The sequence below is a fragment of the Amphiura filiformis genome, chromosome 4 (genome assembly GCF_039555335.1).
Source record: "Amphiura filiformis chromosome 4, Afil_fr2py, whole genome shotgun sequence".
NCBI lineage: Eukaryota > Metazoa > Echinodermata > Ophiuroidea > Amphilepidida > Amphiuridae > Amphiura > Amphiura filiformis.
Window position 1 is genome coordinate 6,669,179 of NC_092631.1, and position 24,332 is coordinate 6,693,510.

Below are 24,332 nucleotides of genomic sequence, written 5' to 3' on the forward strand. Positions count from 1 at the left end.
GTTTGCCGGGGCTTAAAGCAACAAACTGCGTAACTCAATAAATTATGGCTGCTTTGGCCTCTCCTTGCACATATACTGTGTAATGCAGTCCAAGTTGCAGGCGCCAATGCGCGCGTGTGCCCGTTCAGTATCATATATCTTGCATTACTGTGCAGTATTGAAAATGTGGGGTATAGCTTAAGCCTGGGGGGGCCACTCCCATTGTGGCCTGTACACCATCCACGATAATGAAAATGCGTAAAAAGGGTAGCTTTTCGTGGGTAAGCACGATACGCGTGTAACGCGTTTAGGGTGTCAAAAACATGAAAAATAAAAAAAAAGGGTAGCAAAATTGCAATTGCTAATACGCGGAAATGAAATTTAGGGTATGAAATTTGATGCAAGGAATAAAATCCCTGTTATTATTGTTTTAGCCAAGGGTTAAATCCTTGTTTAGGGTGCTTTTCAAAAGTTGATTATCGCGGATGGTGTACAGGACACAATGGGAGTGACCCCGAGCTTAAGCTCGCTTCAGTACTATATAATAATTGTCTATATAGAATGATCAAACCCGAGAACATTCTCAAAGATTACCGCCTCAATGAGCGACACACAAAGCTGGTACTCCTTGATTCTACCTTATCAAACACAATATATAAGGCAAGGTTGCCAAACCCTCAATTTGGTAGCCCAATTGGGTGACTTTTGAAGATTTTTCCCACAACTTTTTATCATTCTGTCCCATAGAAACCAATGGTCAAGAAAAAGGTTGGATAACTTTTCAGTATTGGAATCTGTGACTTTTGTTAGTTTCCTTTCCCCTAAAAACCCATGTTTAAGAGAAAAATTGGACTACTTGGTGGTTATATATAAATCTTAAGTTAACATACCAGGAATATACAACATAATAATAACCCAATAAATGACTGTACAACTTGGTTCAAATTGGGCTATTCTAGTTGAAATCCATACATTCATCCCATGGAAGACATGACATTAATCTTCCACACAGGGAGTGTGAGTGGGGTTACCTGAATGGACGACTCCATTTGAAACCTTCAGTCCCTGTATGGGAGAATTAAGGCCATGTCTTCCTTAGGGGGTGTATGGATTTCACTTGAAAATAGACCAATGGTTCAAAGCAGGATGGAATTATGTATTTATGTCATGCTTTAAAAAAGGCGCATTCAGTGATGTGATCATGTGTGCATGAATAACACCATAGACTGGGAAAACAGTTAACACACCTTTACAATAATACACCTACATACATTTCAAATCCACCCAGAAAGCAAAGGGCTTGTGGCAGCACAAAGACGTATGTCCATTTTACAGGGTGAGTCAAAAAAAGTGCAATAGAGAAAAGAATCCATTTTTATTTAAGAACCGAGTTGAACTTTCTAGGTTTTAAAACATTTTATAAATAACATATATCCATTAGTGATATTGTGTGAAAAAAACAAGGAATTAGCATTTACCGTTTTGTTTTTATGACATATTTTATAGCGATACCCAATTTTAATGTTTGTCCAAGAGATAGCTAAAATTTGAATGTCAGCCCACTCTGTGTAGGTAGATTTGGAACAACTGCCAGTTTCTTAACCTCATTGGCATTGAAATAAAATGGAGCACCCTAAGTGTTATTGCCAGTGGTCTTGTTTAAAGACCAGAAACATTATTTGTTGTTATTTTCATTTTCCCTTTATTTTAAAGATGTTTATTCTCTTTCAAAACCATATAAATTTGTAGGCGGGTTTTTCAAATGTCGAAATGAAATGCGCGCAAATTGGAGTGGAGTGAATTACAAAACATCCAGTAAGTTGGACATATTGGGATTAAAAAAACTGGAGTTGGAGTCGAGTGAGGTATGAAGGACTTAAAGAAATGTTAGAAAGTTTGTTTGAACAGAAAAAAGAAATAAAAAATAACGCAAAAATTAACCTTATTTAAGTTAAAGTCAGTTTCAGAGCTGGTGCATTTATCGTGCATTCTGTGCTCCCATTCAAAATACATGGTACCTCGTGGACAAATAATGAATTGGGGTATCGCAGCAAAAGGACTCATAAAAACTAAATGGTAGAAGCGAGTCACTTCATTTTTTCACACAAGGTGACTATTGAGTGTGGCATTTATAGAAATATTCAATAATGGGAAAGTTCAACTTGATTCTTACATAAATATCGATTCTTTGCTCTATTGCACTTTTTTTGACTCACCCTGTATTAACCCACCATGCATTCATGGGCAGCTTGGCATCACAAGCATACCCTCCATTTTAGTTGGAACTGGAGTTGCCAAGCACTGGAGTTGCCAAGCCCTACAAAAATGTAGTGTCAAATGAACGCATGTCCTTAGTGCTGATGAGAACTGCACATTATCATTTATATATCAGCTTAGAATGAACATATCTCTACTTGATTTTCCTGTGTAGTTCAATTTTGTGACAAAATAATCAATTATTTGACCACCTAACTGGTAGATCTTCAGTGGTATGTGAGCTTTCTTAAAGCAAGTTGGATTTCTCTTTGCATACACCACTGAATGTGCTTTTAATAATTGGAAATCTTTTTAAATACATATTATAAAATAAAAAACAAGACTGAACAATTGACAATCTCAAAATGTACTAAAACAAAAAAGTAAAATTAAACAAACGAAAAGAGCAACAAAAACTTAAAATGCAACTTTGAGATATAAAGGCACAGTATGTTTTAAGAACCATAACAGCATAGGGACATATAATTCACCGCACTCTCACAACACTCTGAACACTGGTCACAGCTTCTTTTGTTATAACTGATATAAACTGATAACCCCCTAGAGCTGAACTTGAAAGTGGGTAAAAGCTTTTGATAGTTACATAAAATACTGAAAGTCAAGATTTTCTTACTTTTATTATGGCAAAATGAATCATGTTGCAAAAACTGAAATTTAAAAGTCTACTATTTGTTCTATTGAGATACAATTGTCCTATTTGGGAAATAAACATAATGCCATTAAGGGGGTACTACACCCCTGCCCAAAGTTGTGCCTATTTTTGCATTTTTCTCAAAAATTGTAGAGCATTGGTGACAAGTAAGATATGTATATATTATAGGGGCAAGGACTACAACTGCTACACTGGAAATTTTATTTCAGCACAGACAATAGTTGTTGAGTTACAGTCAAAAATGAGGGAAAACCAATATTTGATCAATAAATCAATAACTACTTGCCTTGAGTTGCTGAATTTTCAGTGCAGTAGTTGTAGTCCTTGCCCTATAAAATACATATCTTACTTGTCACCAATGCGCTGTAATATTTGAGAAAAATGCAAAAATAAGCAAAAAATTGGCTAGGGGTGTAGTACCCTCTTAATGCTCTTTTTGTCATAAGCTTTTCTCAAAGTGTGAATCTATACCAGTAATAACCATGACATGCATTTCAGAAAACAATCCCCAAAAATGCACAAATGTGTACATCCATATCAAAAGGATGCACTTGTCGGCTGCTACATGTGTCTCATTTCACATAATAACTAGGAAGAAATACCAGACTCATCTCCGAAGAGGAGGTCACTTCAAATTATCCCAAGTCACATGGTTTAGGAATACAGATAATATTTCTTATACAATTTGACTTGGGATGATTTGAAGTGACCTACACTTGATATGAGTCTGGTATTTATTCCTAGCTATTATGTGAAATGAGACACATGTAGCAGCCGACAAGTGCATCGTTTTAATATGGATGTACACAAATATGCATTATGCAAATGAACAATATATTAAAGATGATAATGTACAGGAGTAAAAATATAGACAATGATAATGCCTTGGAATCTTACAGCAGACACTATGTAAAACAAAATAATCTTTCAATTATTGATAAGGGTCCAGTTGTATAAATTATGTGATGCCAAACGTCACTATGTAAAACACCCCGGGTTTGACCTCTCTCACTATGTAATACACCCTATGATTTGGGAACTTATCCCATGCTCCAGTGCAAAACATCTTGTTCATGTGTGTAGCTGTTTGATGGCACCCTACACCCCCAATCCCTTCCCCAACAAGGTGAAAAAGCTGACAACATTGGACTATAAATCCATACACCCCCTATGGAAGACGTCATGACCTTAATTTCCCTCACAGGGGGTGTAGATTTCAAACGGAGTCGCCTATATTCAGGCAACCGCATTTGAAATTCACACTCCCTATGTGGAAAATAAAGGTCATGTATTCCATATAGAATAACCTGTTGTCAACATTAACAATGTTGGAGGGTCTCACTGCATGCTGCCAACATGGACATTCATGTTACATTCATCTTATGTTTAAGTGTGGTAACCAAGGGTGAAAATAAGTGGGAGACGGGAGCCGTTTAGCCCCCAGAAACCCTTAAATGGCCCCTGGTCCCATCTAAATTTAAGCTGACCAGGGGACACTTTGCTTCAGAAACTGGCCCCTGGTCACTACACCCAAAAATCCAATTCCATAGCCATTGATGCATGATGAACTTACCCAGAACAATATTGGCTCCTTGTTGATTAGAAGTGGCCTCTAGTTCTGTGTTGAATGAACTGAACCAGGGGCCATTTTGTGTAAAAAGGGGCCCCTGGTTCATCATTTCTTATTTTCACCCTTGGTGGTAACTTGTTATCCTGGGATTGTTCCTTTATCCCAGTACAACGATTGCATTTGTATAATTGTACAATTCATATGATTACCCTGTGAATACATAGTACATCAACGTAGGACTGTCTGATTGCAATCATATAGATAACTAGATCTCAACTACATAATACAAAGTATATTGTACTACTCAATACAATTTGTTTAGTTCTTCACACACCATCAGTTGGAATTCAGTACAACCACAGAAATAAAACCAGAGAACTTGAGTACACACAGCGCCAAGAAATACAAAATTATAAATCTGCATTATTGCAATGAGCTGTCGCTCTTGCCGCAGCACAGTCAAGATTCTCTGATATTATCCACTGAGTATAATACTAATTTTCAAATGTTAATTCATAATTTTCATGTCACATATACATATCATTTACTGCTTTGCAGTGACTATGCTAAGAATCAAAGCTACTGCTGTGTATCACAGCTATAGATCTACTGTAGTGTAACATGTGCAATTGTACGTGGATGTGTCGCAAACATGGCTCTCATTTTTGGCATTTGGTATATCAATGACCCCTCTTTCTTGGCCAATTTTGGTATATGGATGGGTCATTTTTCAAAATTTCCCAAATTTTTTTCTTGAAAAATTGGTGAATTTTATCTACCTGTAGCCAGAATTTTCAACATTTTGAGATTATCTAATGTTTTGGCAAAAGTTGTAAAAACTTTCGCAGCTTGCACTAAACTTGGCCTAAAAGTTTGACTTTTGGTGTAGCGATATATTTCTTGTATCCAATAGCACACCATCACAAACCTAACAGATTTGAGATTTACAGTATGTCTATTTAGATTATACACATAGTATACTGAAACGTCTCAAGATTGACAAAGTCTGTTCATACCAACATTATATTGGTTTTGCATGTACAGTGACAATTTGGAAAAAATAATACTATAATATTTACAGTAATTTCTTGCGAAACTGGAACACTATAAACGCTAGCGGCTCCGCGATAAACACATGCGAATATAGCGCGGCACAGAAGAAAGCATACACATGCCTTACATTGCATACATGCTTAGTACGCTACATGGACGCAACGCGCATGTTCCAGTTTGGCCAAGAAATTACTGTCAATATTATAAGTGCTTATGAGTTTGGTCATTACAAGCGCCAACTCATATTTTCAGACTCCCAATTGCCCTGCATTTATTGCTAAAAGACCAGAATCCAGTCTCCCCACACCGTCCTGTATGGTGATACCAGTATCAGCAATGTAGGTAAAATTAGGGGTATATAAATAAGCACTTGTGTCGCTCCATCAATGGCTCTCATCCAGTTGAAATCCATACAACCCCCTATGGAAGACATGACCTTAAACTTCCACACAGGGAATGAGATTGTCTAAATGGGCGACTCCATTTGAAATCTACACCCCTCTGTGGGAGATTAAGGTCACATCTTCCATAGGGGGATGTATTTCAACTGGAATAACTCCATGCAATCAGTGTGTCGTAACATGAGAGCATTGGGTCGTGCACCAACACTAATCCGAAGTTTATCAGGCGCACAGCAAAGTATTCAAAGAGGTACCGGTACACCATTTTGCCCTCAATGAACAATACATAAAAATGGTGCTAACCGGGTTTGATGCAAACTCTTGATATACATTATAATACCCTGGTTACAGGAATACCACACATTGAGCAATAGGGATATTCTATTTCAAATCCACACACCCCCTGTGGAATATTTCACTACCATCTCAATTGCAGTTGCACTTTATCAGTGTTCAATTCAGTTAGAAATTTTTGATAGCTTCATGTTAAAATTGCCACTTGAAAATTGTTAGAATTTATCCTGGGAATTTATAATGAATTTTGCACAATTTGGTCTAAAATAAGACCATTTTGTTTGGAATTCCAAACTTTTTATGGATGAGAATAGTTGGATCTGGACTAATTTACACTCTTAAATTTGCTTGGAATTCCTGGTAAATCTTCCAAGGGGTGTGGTTTTCAAATGGAATTGCCAATTTCTATAACTCGTCATCGCAGTGTTACGTCAAAATCGATAGTTGCTAGGTCAACGCTATATCATGTGTTTGGAACCAAAATCAAAATGATTACAACACAAAGTCAATGGGTTGCCAACAGGTGTGCAATCCAAGCGTGAACCAGTAACTAAGGTGTCGACATATTCACTACGACTGCAAATAATGATATTGTAATGATCACCATATTTTGAAGACTTGGGTTTTTTTGGCGTAGTACAAAGATAACATCCTGTTTCTTCAACTTCATTGTTAAGGTTCAAAATTGTCAACATTTATTTCATAACTTGAAAAAATTTCAAGCTTTGAAACAGGAAGTAGACCCCATTTGTTGTCCTTTTTGAAGTGAGTTGTTATGGTGAATGTTTCATAGTTCATCTTGGCTATATCACTCCTTATCACTTCTTAATGCTCTGCATTCTCGCCAAAGGCTTCAACCCTAAAAGTCCCAGTTTAGAGATATCCTCTCAAAAACCACTGAACCAATACTGGACTTGGTTTGTAATCATATTAATGCATTTTTCATGCCGATACCAAACATGGTCGTGGAAATGTACACATTTTTTTTAAAGAAAGTTATGAATTAGTCGTCTGTAGTCGACATCTGTGTGGGGATGATTAACATCAATGTAAAGAGCTGTAAGAGTCGGACAATGGCATCTCGAAAAAGAGTTGTATCTTAAGCAGCCTCTGCAACCATGTCTCTTCATTAAAAAAACGTAAAATTTGGCTGCATTCTCCAAAGGTCCATTCAATGCATTTCATGCAAGTCTCATTTATAATGCCAACCACAAGTCCTTTATCGTTGTCTAGAAAAATATCACCCAAACTAACAAACAGTTTGTACTTGTAGCAACCTGTGTACACAAAATGCTGGAAATTCACCTTTGGAAGAACTGAAAATATCCAGCAAATCAGTCCATTTCATGAAATTGATAACATCTACTTCTTCAATATCTCCACCACGATTACTATCAGTACTTGTAGTAACTCGCTTCTATTCAATCTCTCTCCTTGGTGTTCAGCCACAGTAGTAGTATGGACATAAATCCCTCCTTTCAACAGGAGCACCATCCGAGTTAAGGATGTATAAAGTCTCAAAGAAATTGTGTCATATTTTCTCCCCGTACTAGAGCGCCGCTGAAGCGGAAGTACCCAACTGAAGTCAGCGCAACATGCCTGAATACGTCAGTCTTCCTTACAAAATATACAAAAAGTCAGGAATAAGTTCATTTCAAAAGAAACGTCTTCAGAAGTCATTTTTTGCTTTCCTCTTCCTGGAAATTTGTGATGGTTATTGATTATCAAAACTGATATCAGATAACCAGATATTGATTATTCAAAATTGATAATCAAATCATCAGGTGTTTCTAGTTATTATACCTGTTGTTACAGTCATTTTCTGCCCAAGTATACACACACGCTGATACACTACTACGAGAGATGCTGCTTCTCCATTTCATACTGTGATAAAGAAGTGAAAAAAGAAGAGAATAATATATATAAATTAGTATACATGACATAAATATGCCCTATTTGTTGCATAAGCTGCCCAGGGCATTTAAGTCATCTTTAATACTAGGTGCTTAATTTCCCCCTTTTTACCATCATTAATCATGCACTACACCCGTCTGGGATTGGCAAAATTTTTTTCTTGAGAAAATCATCAAAATGGCATCAACCACTGACTTAAAAAAATTTAAGAATATATATAATTAAGATCCTCTCATGAATGAAGATAAAAAAAAAATGGTTTTTTACATTTCGGATTTTTTAGCCATGTTTCGGAATTTCCGGAAGACTTACACCTCTGTTGAAGCTATTTATAATTATAACAAACATATCGTCACCCTCATAACCAAACTGCCTAAGTCATTATTACATGTTTCTCATTTGCAATTTTGATTTTCTGAGTAATGAACCCATAGTTAATCAAATTTCCAGCCGCATTTTCATTAACTTGTGAAATACATCTCTTTTGACGTATTCCACAAGTTTAAAATAAATAATGCGGCTGGAAATTTGATTAATTATGGGTTCATTACTCAGAAAATTAAAATTGCAAATGAGAAACATGTAATAATGACTTACATGTAGGCAGTTTGGTTATGAGGGTGACGATATGTGAAATGCTATACCTGACAAAAGTGGTGTAAAAGTAACATATAGTATAGTCTAGACAACATGTAAACAATATGTATCTAAATTGGCACTCCATAATGTCACAATTTCAGGTTCAATTAGCATGATTAAATTTGTTCTGATTAATTAATGCACATTGTACTGCATGCATCCCACATGACTTCACTTAATTGCCACATGAATCACAGCATTAGGTACAGAGTCCCCCATGCCAACATTCTAAATTTGTATACAAGGGCTGTTTTGGTCTAAGTTGTAAAATAGCATGCGCATATTTTGGGGGGGCCAAAATGAAGGGGCGACGGAAGAAGAAGGGGCGGCAAAAACGAAGGGGGAGGCAAAAAGAATTAGTAAATACAAAAGGGCGGAAAAATTTGACAAAGCATAACAATTTTTGAAAAAATGGTACTATACATCAAAATGTGCTGCTTTTAGGGCGCTAGCACCTGAAACCCTTCTATTAATTCTATTAATTATTTTTTTCTTCAGCAGTGAAGTGTCACAACAATATATTTTTGCATTTAATAAATGGGGCTCGACAGCATCACAATTTTGCACCCCATTTTTACAGTGGAGTGCAATATGCATATTTTGAGGTGCATAAATCTGATATAGGAGAGTGATTTTTAGCTCTCCTTCTAAGTTGACCATTCTCTCCTTACATTCTGTTGTAAATGTTCTAAACAGCTCTCCTTGAAAAATCCAGAAGAGCTATTTCGTGCTCTCCTGCAAATTCCGAAAGACAGTCCCTGCAACAAAATACAAAGAGATATTTTACATTTGGGTTCTTCATTCCTTGCTTTTATTCTAGGATAACATAAGCAACTTACCCAAGCTAGTTGTCTGCCTATATTGCCCATTGTTACACCCCCGGAAAAGAACACGCATGGAAGCCATGACCTCACATACAAGAAATCAGGCTCTGTGTATCTGTAACAAATAGTAAGATAAGGTATGGTCAAAGGCAAGCTATCAGTCCCCATTACTACATGTATATGCAATTTACTTTAAAAAAAAAAAGAGACAGTATGGGCCAATTTCTCGAAGCAGGGCTAGTGGTCAGGCTTCCTTAAGCCCAATTAGTCCTACATACCACTAGCCAACCTTCGAGAAATCAGACCTATGTGGCCCTGATTGCATGATTTGAAATCTGCCCACATTAAAGCCCTATGACTTAAGGGAAAACGTTTTACTTCCCGGCTCGGCCAGACACTTCTCTGTGACATCTTATCTGACCAGACCCACTGCACTTCAGTGTATGTAATGTGCCACACTGCCAGTGCACAGGTTATAGGCTAAAACTCACAGAATCAAATGATGTTATAGTGATCGCCAAGCATGGCAATGGCTAACCCAAGGACCTGCTTATTTTGTTTACAGAAAATAGGCTACAAATGATGTTCCAAGTACATGCCCCAAATAAAAATGACTTCCTGGACCCTGGTTGAGACCAAACCTGATCTGAACAGTAGCGAAAATCTGCAGACAGGACCCTAAAATGTTTTGAAAATTATACTGAAGTTCTTCATGAGGACATAACAAGAACATTCTTGTCATCAGAATATTATGATAACATAACACAGTAAGAAACAGGTGTTTTGGAATCAGTCCAATTGCAATTTTCACATGCAAATAACCTAGCAGATACCTGACCAGATAATAATGAAATTGAGTTATAGGCAAAAGAAAATGGGCAAGGTTCATAACTTTGCAACCAAATAATCCCGGCAAGTAATCAAGAGACCTGATTCAACATCAGTAAGTGTTGATACTGTACAAGTTAGTAATGGTAGTAACTCAATTTTCAAAATTTCTGACTTTGGCCTGAGTGGATCTGATCGGTCACATATTATTTGGGAGCAGAATATCTTGAATGTTTAGGAATCAGTCTGCTCCAAAAGTCTACTGATAATTAATACTTGTGTGTGCTAGCCATAGGCTTCAACATAAAAATATCAAAATATCAAGAGCTATCTCAAGAACCACTGAACCAAAACTAGGCTTGTTTGTACTCATTTTTATGCATTTTTCATGCCAATTCCAATTATGGGCATGAAAATGTACAATTCTGATTTTTGTTGTTGAATAAATTAACTTGTCGTCTACAGTCGACACCCGCTTGGATAGGGTTAAATAGCTACTTACCTGTACACACCCTGATAAACTAAGAGTTGTGTGACTAATGTAGCCAGGAAGGCTATGCTGAGTGCTAGACCAAACCCACTCCGTGATCTGTCAAATAACCACCATAGACCAATGGACATTGCTGCTAGTGTGAGCGAGAACTGTAGATTGTTGGCAAAATCAAGTTTCTGAGGATTCGGATGGTCAAGGAACATACGTTTTCATTTAAAATACATGTTGTTGTGATTATTTGTTGAAAAATAAAATGACGCAGGTAAAGAAATAATAAAAAGAATTGCCGATTATTCTCTAATAAATGCTCCCTCTAATATTTAAATGCTTCCCCCATTTATTTTCAACCAAAATTCCATGCTTGTATCTTGTGAAAATAAGCTTACCACGATCGGAAATAGCCAAAAAGTGCAAATCCGAAAGTGAACCGGAAGTCACTGATCCCAATTTCATAGTTGGTCATGATTTTTAAGCTTACCTAACTATTTTTCTAGTATTTTTATTTTGAAAATTTGACTTTAATAAATGTAACCTTTTAAAAAAAATGCAATAATATTACAAAATAACAAACATGTTAGTTAAAGTGTGTGTAATAGGAGTCCTGAGGGTTCAATGGACTATGGCTCCCGGAACCAATGGAGGAGAGCCTTACCAATACCATACACAAATGAACAAATACAATAGGACAAAGCCAACCCCTATGATCTGCTTCTATACCCGTTTAATATGCACACAGGTGGATCCCCGGTTGTATTATCATTTTTTTTCATGTAACAAGTTCACGGTTTCCAGTGCATGGGGGTCACTGAGGCGTTACAAATTGAATGCAATCATTGAATGAATACAGAAATAAGAATAGGAGTGTCTGGTACATAGCGTGTCGGACTCTACCTGAGAACCTAGTCTTTAATTATATCTTAAGTTCCACAGAATCACTCGCCATACACAAATGAACAAACTCAATACAATATTTTCCAATGAGGAAGTGTCAGACTCTTGCCTATCACAGTCAATGTTTACAGACCTAGACCTATTCATGTTTTGCAAACAGACCAAGCCTCATCAAGGCCTAAAGACGTGCAATTTGTGCTGATAAAAATGACCTTAAAAGTGTTTCTGACAAGATTGTACAGGAAGTAATGTATACAATGAATAATATTGATAAATTGTTTGCTTTGTGGCCCCGGGTGATTATCATAGCATATTGTTCACATTACATGTAGCTTGCAGTGTACTACCAGATTAATTAACATGTCTAAGCACAATTACCCCCCCCCCCCCCCCCACACACACACAGCCCTGTTTGTAAATACGTTCAAACGAGGACCTCGACTTAACGAGGTTCTAACCGAGGACTCACACACCCATTTTTAATCGACACACCGTGGACCTCACACAGACACACCAGACAACTTACTATCCAACTGTGACCCGTCCATACCCCCTATGGGGACCTATCTTATGCATATTTGCATCATTTACGTCATCCTGGTCATAGTTTCAAACCTAGGACGTCCTCGTTTGGAGATGGGTCCTCGCTGTATGGTGTATATCCATATGTAGGTCCTCGTTTGGAGGCATTTACAAATGCATACACAGACACCCAAGAGTTGCACGACTGGATCAATGAATTCAATTAATATGACATTATTCTATGACTTTTGTATGCTATGTATTTATCCCAGGGTATTTATAGACATGGGGAAATCAATTGCCAGTGAGACAGATTTTAAAACATTTTTGTGAATTACTAAATATTAAACTATATGTACAGTAAACATTTCTAACTGATCATAATACATGTATATATGTATCTTTGACAGTAAGGCTAGAATTTTAATTAGCGCACATTTTGAGAATCGATATTGAATCTTGCAAAGAAATTGTCACGAATCAGGAATGAAATTTCAATGAGAATCAGAGAATTGATTCTCGTAATGATTCGCCTTAAATTGGTTTGCGAAAATCAAAATTGATAAAGGTAAACTTTTTAGTGAACAACTTGTTTGTTATTACAGGATCTACAACTTAAAAATTCACCCAAACGCTTTTGGAAATAAACCGAAAAAGTTACTTTTAAACACAAACAAACAAACAAACAAATACATATGACACGATCTGGTCCATGGAGGCATGGGGCATGGAGGGGGGAAAATGCCCCCAGTCAGAACTCTTGCCCCTGTTGCCCCCAGTAAATACCCAAAATTGCGGAAATGTCCAGTTTTTGCAGCAATTTTATGCAACATTTGTTGATTTTGCCCCTCCTGAAATTCACTTCCCCCCCAATACAACAAAAAAAAAAACTGCATGTACCAGATTGTGTCACATATTATAATTTATCAAGGATACAGCTGACGCATGGTTGATTCCTACAAAGACTGCCAGACATCTCATGACATTGGACCATTCTCTCTTGTAACACTGCTTCTCTCCAAGTTTACTGTCTACACATGGGTATAGGAGACCTATGAAGGCTGAAAAGACAAAATGGGAACAAATGGAAGATGATTATAAACAATGTGTAATGCTGATTTCATACCGTTATGCACACACATTGCAGACAGCAAGCGCAGGGACTGCCTTTTGAGAGGAGCTTGAGCTGTGTAGCTAATCTACAGCTCCTCTGAATTTGCATTTGCAAGAGTGATTAATAGCTCCTCTTAATAACTCATTACATTCTTTACGCTTTAATGGCCACAGGTGCAAACAGCTCTTCTAAAGCTCTTCTTGAAGAAACCAGAAGAGCATTTTACAGCTCTTGACCTATTTTCAAAAGGCAGTCCCTGAAGCGGCAGCAAATTTTTCCTGCATGTACAATTTTTTTCCTACCTGCACTGGTGCATGTAGCCCAAAATTTCTACATGCACAGCAAAAAGTGTGCATGCACCAAAATTAAAGCAAACATAAAATCACATTGAATCACGATCATTGTCAGTTAAGCTTGTAATAATATTTCCGGCTCCCCTGTCAGTGTCATTTTTGTGCCGATCACTCGCCCCTTCACTCGCCGATGATGTGGCTTCATCTGTTCTAGAACTAGTCGCCGACGAGGTGCACGATTTCCAGAATGATGCAAGTGTTTTTGAGCTATTTCCTTTTTGCTGGACATTATTATGATTATTTTCCGTACGTAGACAAATATTTCCCATGGTTTAAATTCCGGGCCTTTTTTTTTTCTTCAATGAAATGAAAATGACACTCTTCTACATGTGCTGAGAGTATCGGAAATTGGTGGCATATGATGTCACATTACGCTAGCCCCTCTAAGGGAAGTCATAGTCTTGGACCAGACTGTATGTGGCTATCGCGAATGTTCGTTAGGATGGACGAGTATCAGACCGATGCAAACTGGCTGTGTAGAAGACTAGGGAAGTCAATGAAAAAAGTGACAGTTCTCACATGATAGGGGTATCGGGAATTGTCAATTGTGCGATTTGTGCCAGCCCTTCTAATGAAGTCAGAAGATGTTGCGCTAAAATAGATTGGGTTTTTCCCAATCGGACTGACTGCTTGCTTACTTTTGTATTGGCCTTGTCATATCGCTAGCGCTAAAATCGTACATGCACGTGTGTAGGCAGGTAGTGAAAAGCTGCATGCACAGAGGGAATGTTACATACACTGGTGCAGGTATGCAGGTGGTAAATCGAACACTGCCCCCGTCAGATTTTCCTGTCACTTTTGTTAAAGGCCTAAAAATACAAAAGTTTGTATTGCACTTGAAGCTCCAAAGTCGGGGTTGGTCAGTCAGTAATTTAAAGAGAGAAAAAAAAATCCAACATTATTCAAAAATGTAATTTCACCACATATGATAGTAAACAATGATTTACATGTACAATGGCTTGTTTGGGGGTTTAACTTACAAAATAGAATTGAAGAAAATAATATTTGACCCTCTTTTTCAGATTTTAGAGTCGGTCGAAAAGGTCAATACAAATCTTTTTGTAGGCCTAATGATGTTGTTACTGACATATTCTCTAATGAATACAGTATCATACCCTCATTTGTTAATTTCGCACTCCCACAATAATTTCACTGTAGCCACATAGTGTATACATTGTAGGTGTAACTCAACAAGGGATCAGATATCAGTGGTTTTAGCCAGAATCAAAAAAATGCCTTCCACATATCCAAGGCAAAGTCTAATAACCTATTTGATAACACTATTAAGGTCAAACACTGACCTCATTTTATGGAGTCCCTTACCAAAAATGCAGCCTAATTTAGCATGTAATTAACCTGCATCTAGCCTGCTTTTAAAAAGCAGTCTTATTTTAACCTGTACAAGGCTGTGCTAGCATGGTGTTTATAAACGTAGGTTAAATTTTAGCCTGGTTTTGACCAAGATGTTTCTGCAGGTTAACTTTTAGACTGTTATACAAATTTACATGCAGGTTAATTTTGTACAGGTTAATTCTTAAGCTGCTTTTATTAATATATATTAACAGGTTAATGATTAGCAGGCTAATAATTTGACAGGTTAAAATTTTAGACTGCTTCAGGTGCATGATGGGATATATTTCTAACTGCCATTTTGAATTCTGTAAAATGCAGACATGATGTGGGCTCCTTGTTTTTTAATGTTTTAAGCTTGATGTATGCTCTGTGTTTTCACTATTGGACTGTTACTTGACAACTAACAATGTATGTGAACCATGTAGCTCATCTGAACCCTGCATGTGCTAGGCCAGATTGCAATGTAAATGCTATACGGATGTACACATGTATAAGGTATAGGTAAGCTTAAAAATAATATCAATGTAAATGTGGAAGGTTTTCATGGTGGCATGCAGCTTAACTTGAAGTAGGGGAATGGTCTAATGTAAGGGAGCATTAAGCTGGAATAACTTCTATCATATATCGTCGGTTGTATCACATAGCATGCATAGTGACGCATATTCGACATTTTAAACATTTTTGCGAAAATTGGTACATTAATTTGTTTATGTTCTTCTCTATTCATCAAAAAACATGCCTGAAAGTGTCTTAATTAGTAAGATACATTGTATATAATTATATCGTATTTACAAAAATGTCTGTATCACATAACAAAGTATTTGCCGATCATCTATAGCCCAATAAGTTTTTGATACAAATGTACGCGAATAATTTTGCCATAAAAATGGTGCACAAGTGGAATATATGTGCGTGAAGTGCGCAAATATTGGCACATTTGGGGCTAAAATGGCCCAATATGAGGTTAATTTGGTCAGAAACCCTGTGTCAACATTAGGGGGGGGGGGTGATTGTATGGACCACCCTCCGGCAAGAGGATTCACACCCACCCCCTGATCAATTTGATTTGCTCGAAATGTGTATTTTGCAAATATGTCAGTATGTAATACAGCCGACGATTTATGAATTCGGCAGCTGAGTGACGAATACGCTGTTCTGAGTAAATTTTGGTACCATACCATATTTTGGAAGATGACACACTGATTTTGGTCTATATTTTGTGTACGGTACTAGCTCTCACATGGTGGAACCATGCAGTGGACGAATACTGCTAAATATCCTTTATACAGGCTAACTGTTTTGTATTTAAAAACAGGTTAATTTAGGTCCCAAATTAACCTGTTAGTGTTATGCTAATTAGACAGGTTAAAAATTAGCCTGCCTAATTTAAATATTTCGGCTCTATTGCAGGCTAAGCGCAGGTTAATATTGATTTACAGGTTAATTTAACAGGATAATATCGCAGGCTAAAAGTATGCAGGCTAAATATATACAGGCTAAAATTAACCTGCATACAGTATGCAAATTTTGCAGCCTAACTTAGCCTGTCTAATTTACATATTTCGGCTATATTGCAGGTTAGAGGCAGGTTAAAAATTTACCCTGCGTTTTTGCAGTCAACACAGGCTAAGCGCAGGCTTAGTGCAGGCCTTTTCTGGTAAGGGGTACGAGGTTTTGTACCCAATAACACTGCACATTCACAGACCTATCATTTATCTGTGTACTGTGGCCTGCTGACAAATAAGCATGTTTGGAGATCCATGAACAAGCAACTCATTGAATGTCCTTAGTTACATGCTAATAACAGAACAGGCAAACAACATACTTGTAACATTAGTACATGACCTACATTGTGTAATTGGATTTCCTGAATCCTTACTACATGTAGCACGTGCCAAAGTTACACATGTAGCCTTGTTTGTTTGTTTGATTTCTTCTTTTGCCTTCTAATCTAAATGACCTTTGATTCTCTGATCAAAATAAATTACAGGCTTCAAGAGTCAATAACCCTTATTTATTTACACAAAATCACATGCTAGAAGGCTGCTGATATTGATAATTGAACTATCATGATTATTTTGTGTCACTATTCGAAATCTGCAAAATTTTGCAGGGCCTATAGATTTCGTCTTGGTTTGCAAGAAATCAAAATCCATCATAGTCACTCACTGCACTTACTGTATGATACAATGAGAGAAGTTGTTCTCGCAACGGAATCTTACGAGAACCATTATGACAATCGATTCTGTGATTCTTGTTGAAATCTAGGCCCTGTTTTGTCCTCTAGTCCAAAAAATCCTCACTTACCGTATTAGTTCCAATAAGCCCACATGCCCCAATAAGCGCCCACCAAGGGTATTTTCAATTTGCTAAACATGTATTATTTAGAGCCCCCCAGGCACCCATGACAAGTTTTATTTATACAAGCCCTCAGCTTATCATGGTCATCTGATGTAAGGACGTAGCGCCTTATTTTGAGCACTGTATACAATCAATGTATGGTCCATGAGTTTGAATTACATGTTATGGTGGTAAATTGATAAATTTGTGACTATTTTTGCAATTTTCTCAAAAAATAATAACACACTAGTAACAAAAGTTATGTAAATTATAGGGGCAAGGAGTCCAGTTACTACACTGGAATTTGAGTGTCTCAAAAAAAGCGGTACAACAAATGTACGTTATTTATGATAAGAACAGAGGTACGGTACCGCTAGAATGTACCTCATTTCTTAACATGTTATTATGAACTACAAGTTTGTCTTGAATCACTGCAATTTAAGTAATTAGATTCCTTACCATATATTTTAAATACTTTAAAAGCTATGAATACATACATAACTTTTGTTACCAGTGTGTAGTTATTATTTTGAGAAAAATGCAAAATTAGTTACAAAATTTATCAGGGGGTGTGTAGTACCACCACCTTAATGTAAAGCCAACTTTGTAGAAGTACTCAAAACATGTTTGACATTCAATGTTCTTGTGCCCTTTTTGTGTTTGTTCAAAATTATTTAATTTTTGTGTGTACTTGCGTATGATAAGACACCTCTAGTAGCATGTAAATACACAAAGTTTAAAGTGTAGGAAGGTCAATATGTATACATCTAGCTGATGCAATGCTAAACAACAACAAGTGGGCTTTACAGAAATACATGTGACCTTCTACATGTAGTACAACAAAATGAGGGTAAAGTTACAAGTTGGTAGACTTTTCAAGATGTCCTGGCTGCTGTGTTGCAAGCGTTGGTGGTCTTTGTTTCACATGCACCTGTTCAAGGCAATAGTATGTCTGTATCAGCGATCGAATTGGATGGTATCGCATCGCAAAATGCGATGCAATTTCCATCAACTGCTATGCACTTTTCCAAAATGCATAGCTAAAAGTGCTATACTGCTATGCAAACATGTGTTTTGCATCTATAGCACAAACTGCGATGCAAAAAAATTGACTGAATTCGAACCCTGGTCTGTATCCTTTGCGAATGGGGGCAGAGTGAGCCATTGTACACATGCACGTGGTAAACAAAGAACATCAACATCAACTGGGCAGCCAAGGTGTCGCAAAACTACCAACTTGCAATTTTACACTCATAGCAGGTCACATGTCAATATAATAATGCATGTCACAATTACCACATCTACATACAATGCTATACATGTGTATGTGTGTCAGGCACACAAACACCTTCATGTAAAAATTTAGACAAAACTTGAGGGCATCCTCCTCAGAAACTGTTACACTAGGGCTTTAATCACAATTTAATATAGTACACTGCCAAAGAAGATATCTTACACTTCCCACAATGCACTTCTTCCATTTCAGTTTTCTGTACTGATTAATGGAACACGGGTCGATAGTGACAAAAAGTACCATGAACAGAGAACAATACATCCATATCTTGCAAAATATGATTTTCTTGACTATCAATCCATGTTTAGCCAGTCTATTGTCAACATGAAAACAAAGGGAACTCATACAAAGTTATATGAGTGTCATTTGATGAAATGAGGTGATGCATCATGTTGCAAAGGATTCTGGGAAGGGGCAAGATATCTTCTCTGGCATGTACACTACCAGGGATTGAAATACAAAATAAAACTTACATGCACAACTCTGATTTTTTTCTAAAAATTGGCGGATTTTCACAAAATTTTACATGCACTAGGCAAAATTCTAACAGTTTGTAGACAGAATGTTGTTGAAACACACATACTTAAACTGGATCTCTAAAGATGCACTCCCATGAAATATAACATAAAATAAAACGAACGGAGACGGGAAACAGTTGTACATTAGCAGCAAATTTTCGGTACCAAGCGTACCTTCTTCAGGCTTTATTATAAAATGACACAAGAAAACGTTACGCATTAATGTTCTTGTTTGTTTTTAGATTGTTTTCTTGTGTCATTTTATAATAAAGCCTGAAGAAGGTACGCTTGGTACCGAAAATTTGCTGCTAATGTACAACTGTTTCCCGTCTCCATTCGTTTTATTTAATAGGCAAAATTCTACATGCACAGAGTCAAAGTTACATGCATCTGTGTATGTATGCATGTGGTATTTCGAACACTGTACACTACAGTCTATTGATTTTTTAGTCACTAACCTGCAGCAGTTCCACAGACGACAGGCACCCACCAGGCAGATGAGAAAAAGTTGACAACAATCTCTGGAGGGAATAGAGTCACATTTTGCTGAACTTGAAGTAGATTCAACACCAGGGCAAGAAACATGCCAATCACAAAGAGTACTGTAGCTCTCTTCACCAGGCTTTGGAAGTATGCCATGGTAGAAGGTATTTATGTAGTTACTTGGTAACTGTAACTGATAAGTCTGTGTAAGAGTCGTCTTGCAATATAAGTTATCTGAAGAGGTTTTTTAAAGCATCAGTCCTCTGTTAGTTATAACTGGACCTTCATAGTTGATGAAATGGTAGAGCTAACCTATACAAGAAAAGAATAGAAACGATATGTGGTATTTGTAATTTCAAAGAAAATGTTACGGTACAATATTATGTTAACAATTCTGAAAGAAAATAGACTGCTCCAGTTGAAATCCATGTCCTCTGAAACTGGAAGACATGATCTTTGTTTTCCACTGCAGGGAGTGTTTTTCAAACAGTGTTACCTGAATGGGCGATTCCATATGAAAACACAAGGATGTGATGGGATGGTTAGTTTGATGCTAATGAGTGAAATCGGAGCATCAGCCCTCGAATTAAGGATCTGAAGGGGCACAGCAACTTTTTTAGGGCAAGTTGATACTTGCCTTGGATTTTCACTGAAAAGGCAAAGCAGCACAACAGTTTGGAATATTTCAAGAGGGAATCATGGCAACTGTTGAAAATTTGAGAAGGGCACCAAGGCAATTTCTCAAAAGCAAAGAAAACACACACAAATAGTCTGAAAGATGATTTTATAATGAAGGGGTAGGGCTGGGGCACTGACGGCAACTTCTTTAGAGGGCACGTCAAGTGACTGCCGTCGGTAAAGGACACATTTTGAGGGCATTACGGCGGTGGGGATGGGCACCCACGGCATTATGCCGTGGGTTAATTCGAGGGCTGCGGAGCATGTTTAATTTGTGACCCTTGTATGGGGTCATTTTGAGGGTAATCAAAATAATGCTTGCTCAACACCTTTTTTGGATTCAGCGGGTCCAAATGTAAAGATACACTCTAGGTTATCAACTTTTACTAACACATACCTTACGAAACCTGAACTATTAACATTTTGGCTAGTCTGCAAGCTTTAATTTGAATATGAATTTATACAATAAAATTTTATACAGTTTGAAAAATGCCTTTGTAATTTTCCATGTTATGTTTATGGGAAAAAATACAGATTTTTCAAGGTAATTTTCATGTTGTATTCAATCGTTTAATCACAAATCTACGGAAGAGGATCTGACTCGGGATCTGACATGTGGCCTTATATCCAAAATGGCTGCACTCATCAGATTAAATCATGCATTTCGCCAAAAAACATCACATTTTTGTCGCATTACATACTGTGTCAGGTGCTAGGTGATAAGTTATTTTTCAGGGTTGTTGATTTTTTTTTTAAATCAAGATTTTTTTATTTAAATAAATTTTTCTTTTTTTTAATTCCAAGAACTGCTATACCCCATGATAGAGTCAAAAGAGTGCCAGTGGAATGCTAGTCATATGTACAATCCTACCAGGTATTTACAAAAAAATCAAAACATGTTTTTACATGTGAAAATTTCAAAGAAAAAATTTGGTAAAATCATGGGGAACAAACCTGAATTCTGCACCTTGAAGATGAATTTTTAGCAATAGATAGAGTGACATCATAGAGATATTTTAATTGTATTCAAAAGTTGTAGAAGCATTAAGAATGAAGTAAAACAGTCAATGTAAGAAGTAAATTAACTTACATTTATCAAAAATGAAAAAAAAATGGAAAAAGTTGATTTAAATCAGTGATTAAAAAAAAAAAATCAAGTGATTTAAATCGGCGTGATTTAAATCAAACAAACCCTGTTATTTTTATTTTTTTTTTAAACACATTTTACATCAAATGAATATTTAAAGGGAGATGTAGTGCAGAATTGACACAAAAATTATGTTTTTGGATTGGTAGCAGAATTCTGCAGTCATAGTATGCATGTACCTGCATGGCCGGCTGTACTGCACTGATGGACTGGATCTGATGAGCAAAAACTTATTAAAATGCATCATGCATCAGTCGCTATTGACATTTTCATCCTATTATTCACTCAATTCCTTCCAGAAGTACTAGTAATTGTTGTCATTTTAAGCTTTTTGAAATAAATTATGCACTTCTCATCCTCTTGCAATGTAGGCCTTAAGGGGGTACTACACCCCTCGATAAATTTGTGTCTATTTTTTCATTTTTCTCAAAAACTAATAACACACTGATAACAAAAGTTATGTATATTATACGGGCAAGGAATTCAATCACTACACTGAAATTTCAGTGACCCAAGACAAGCGGCTCGTTATTTATGATAAGAAATAAGGTACCGCTACGATGTACCTCATTTTCTATATCATATATACTGAACCGCTTGACTTGAGTCACTGAAATTTCAGTGTAGTAATTGGATACCTTGCCCCAATAATACATAACTTTTGTTACCAGTGTCTTATTATTTTTGCAGAAAAATGCAAATATAGTCACAAATTTACCACAGGGGTGTAGTACCCCCTTAAAAAATCTAACCAATATTCTAATGATTTTTTTCTCACCCTGAAACATTATTTTAATGTCAAGATAAGATGAATTTTGTTCTCTAAAATTACAAATTGATAATGATAAAAATTAGGCCTATAAACAATTAAGAATTTTGATGTTTGTGTGTCTTATTTTATGTTAGTATTTTGTAGGCGCTACAAACTAAAGCTATTCCTCCCCAACGTTGTCGGATTCTTGGCTGTGGCTTTTTGGGAGAAAACACATCAAACAAAATTGATTTCTTTTGCACCAAAACAAATCGCACATTTCTGTTGTACAGTAACAAACAAACATGATCTATTCAATTCTCTCTAACTTCAATGGACATTGCTAAATAGAAATGATGACTATCGAGGTCGCATCACTGAAGTCATGAATAGATTAATTACGTACGGTACTATAGTCTATCTAGATTGTATTGTTCTCTGAAAAATACAGGTTTTTTATCTATGGCACTCTAGCTGAAATACAGCAAAATAATGTCACCCGGGGGTAATGTCATAGGAAAAATGTAAACCTGTATTTTAAATAGCTTGTTAGCTAGGGTATTGTATCTCGAGCTAGCGATGCATGGATGCAGGATGCATGGAAGGCCGGCCAGCTGGCCATTGATGGCACTGTACTAGCCCGAGGTACTCATACCTCAGTCACTACGATTTCCACTGTCCTTCTCCGTACGAAGGTCTGAGACTCCTGAGCCTATCTGGTCCAGGGTACACATAAAATACCACCTTTTCTCATAAATACCACTTCCTACTACCATTCCTCACATGAAGATGAGACTTTAATAAACAAAACATATTTGGTGCATGTTCGTTAATTTTGAGCACATTCGAGGATGTAAAAGACCAGACTTGTGACTTTTATCGTCGCCGTGTTTTGAATTCTTCCTATAAATAGATGCCGTCATCACTGCGACGTGAGTTCACGGTGTCCCGTTTCTACGTACGTCATTCATGGCCCTATGGTGAGGAAGGAACAACTAGGGCCAGCCCATGGATGATGTTTCGGGCTACATGCGCATGCTCACCCGCGCGTACCCGATCATGCTGTATTTAGGAATCCCAGGCAAACCTTATATTTAGTTAACACACTTGCTAGTCAGTCAAATTCGCCGACAATGTCAATGCATATTTACATAGAAATTTAAAACAACTGGCCGAAGAAAGAAACCTACATAAATATGCTTTCTATACTTCACTTGACCCAAATATATGATTTTTATGGTGATAAGACAGGCACATGGAATTTTAAAGGGATTTTGATAGCAGTTCCATTAAAAAAAAGCTGCTATCGTAATGAGACTAAGATCTAGAAACACCCCCGAAATGCCGTTTTGGGGAATTTTGCTAGCTAGCTGAATCTTTTTGATGAAAGTCAATCTTTGACAAGATGTAACTTTTCTACGGAAAGTGCTATGAAAAAAGGTTTTCAGTTTTGGCTTTGTTTACTCAAGAGCTTTAATTTGATATATAAAATGATGCAGTTTGATGGCAAATTTGAATTCACCTAGCATACCTACTGTATTTTAGTGTATGACTATAAATAATAAAACATGATAAACATCTTTGACTTCAATGCATGATTGGGCACTAGGAAAAATAAATACATAAATAAAATCGGGCTCATGAAACTGACCAGGAAATACAAGTACTTCAAGTTCATATACTTACAAATGCAATGTAAATGTCTGGTCAATCACAGGCGACATTCATGCATTTCATAGCAATATTTTTTACCAAATATCGACAAACCAATCACTAATCAGTCCATCTCATGAACGGCGTGGCAGTATTAAATCTTCACTAGCATGCTAGTTGTAACTTGTAGATCTAATAAACAAGTCTGACGATGATTCAATGAATTTACTATTGAAATATTCTGTCTATCTTCGCTTCTGATCCGTCTTTCTGTTTCATACAAGGCTTCTGTGTGTGTATGTTTTGTGGTG

At 36.8% G+C, this 24,332-nt stretch overlaps 1 protein-coding gene across 1 annotated transcript; it reads right to left on the bottom strand.

Annotated features, from left to right (window-relative positions):
* Positions 1-1,236: 1,236 nt before the first annotated feature.
* On the bottom strand, positions 1,237-24,332 carry LOC140150517 (insulin-induced gene 2 protein-like). Its single transcript, XM_072172550.1, has 6 exons — positions 24,055-24,332; positions 19,768-20,104; positions 13,274-13,398; positions 10,934-11,100; positions 9,619-9,718; positions 1,237-8,110 (listed from the first exon to the last, which is right to left on the bottom strand). Exons 2-6 carry the CDS (start codon positions 19,946-19,948, stop codon positions 8,081-8,083), a joined length of 603 nt encoding a protein of 200 aa, XP_072028651.1. The 5' UTR covers positions 19,949-20,104; positions 24,055-24,332; the 3' UTR covers positions 1,237-8,080.

Coding starts and splice junctions, on each gene's coding strand:
- LOC140150517 (XM_072172550.1), bottom strand. CDS start 19,948: ATGGCATACTTCCAAAGCCTGGTGAAGAGAGCTACAGTACTCTTTGTG. Junction 13,399..19,767: donor CGTCTGTGGAACTGCTGCAG/GTTAGTGACTAA, acceptor TTGTCTTTTCAG/CCTTCATAGGTCTCCTATAC. Junction 8,111..9,618: donor TAGGCAGACAACTAGCTTGG/GTAAGTTGCTTA, acceptor TCTTTATCACAG/TATGAAATGGAGAAGCAGCA.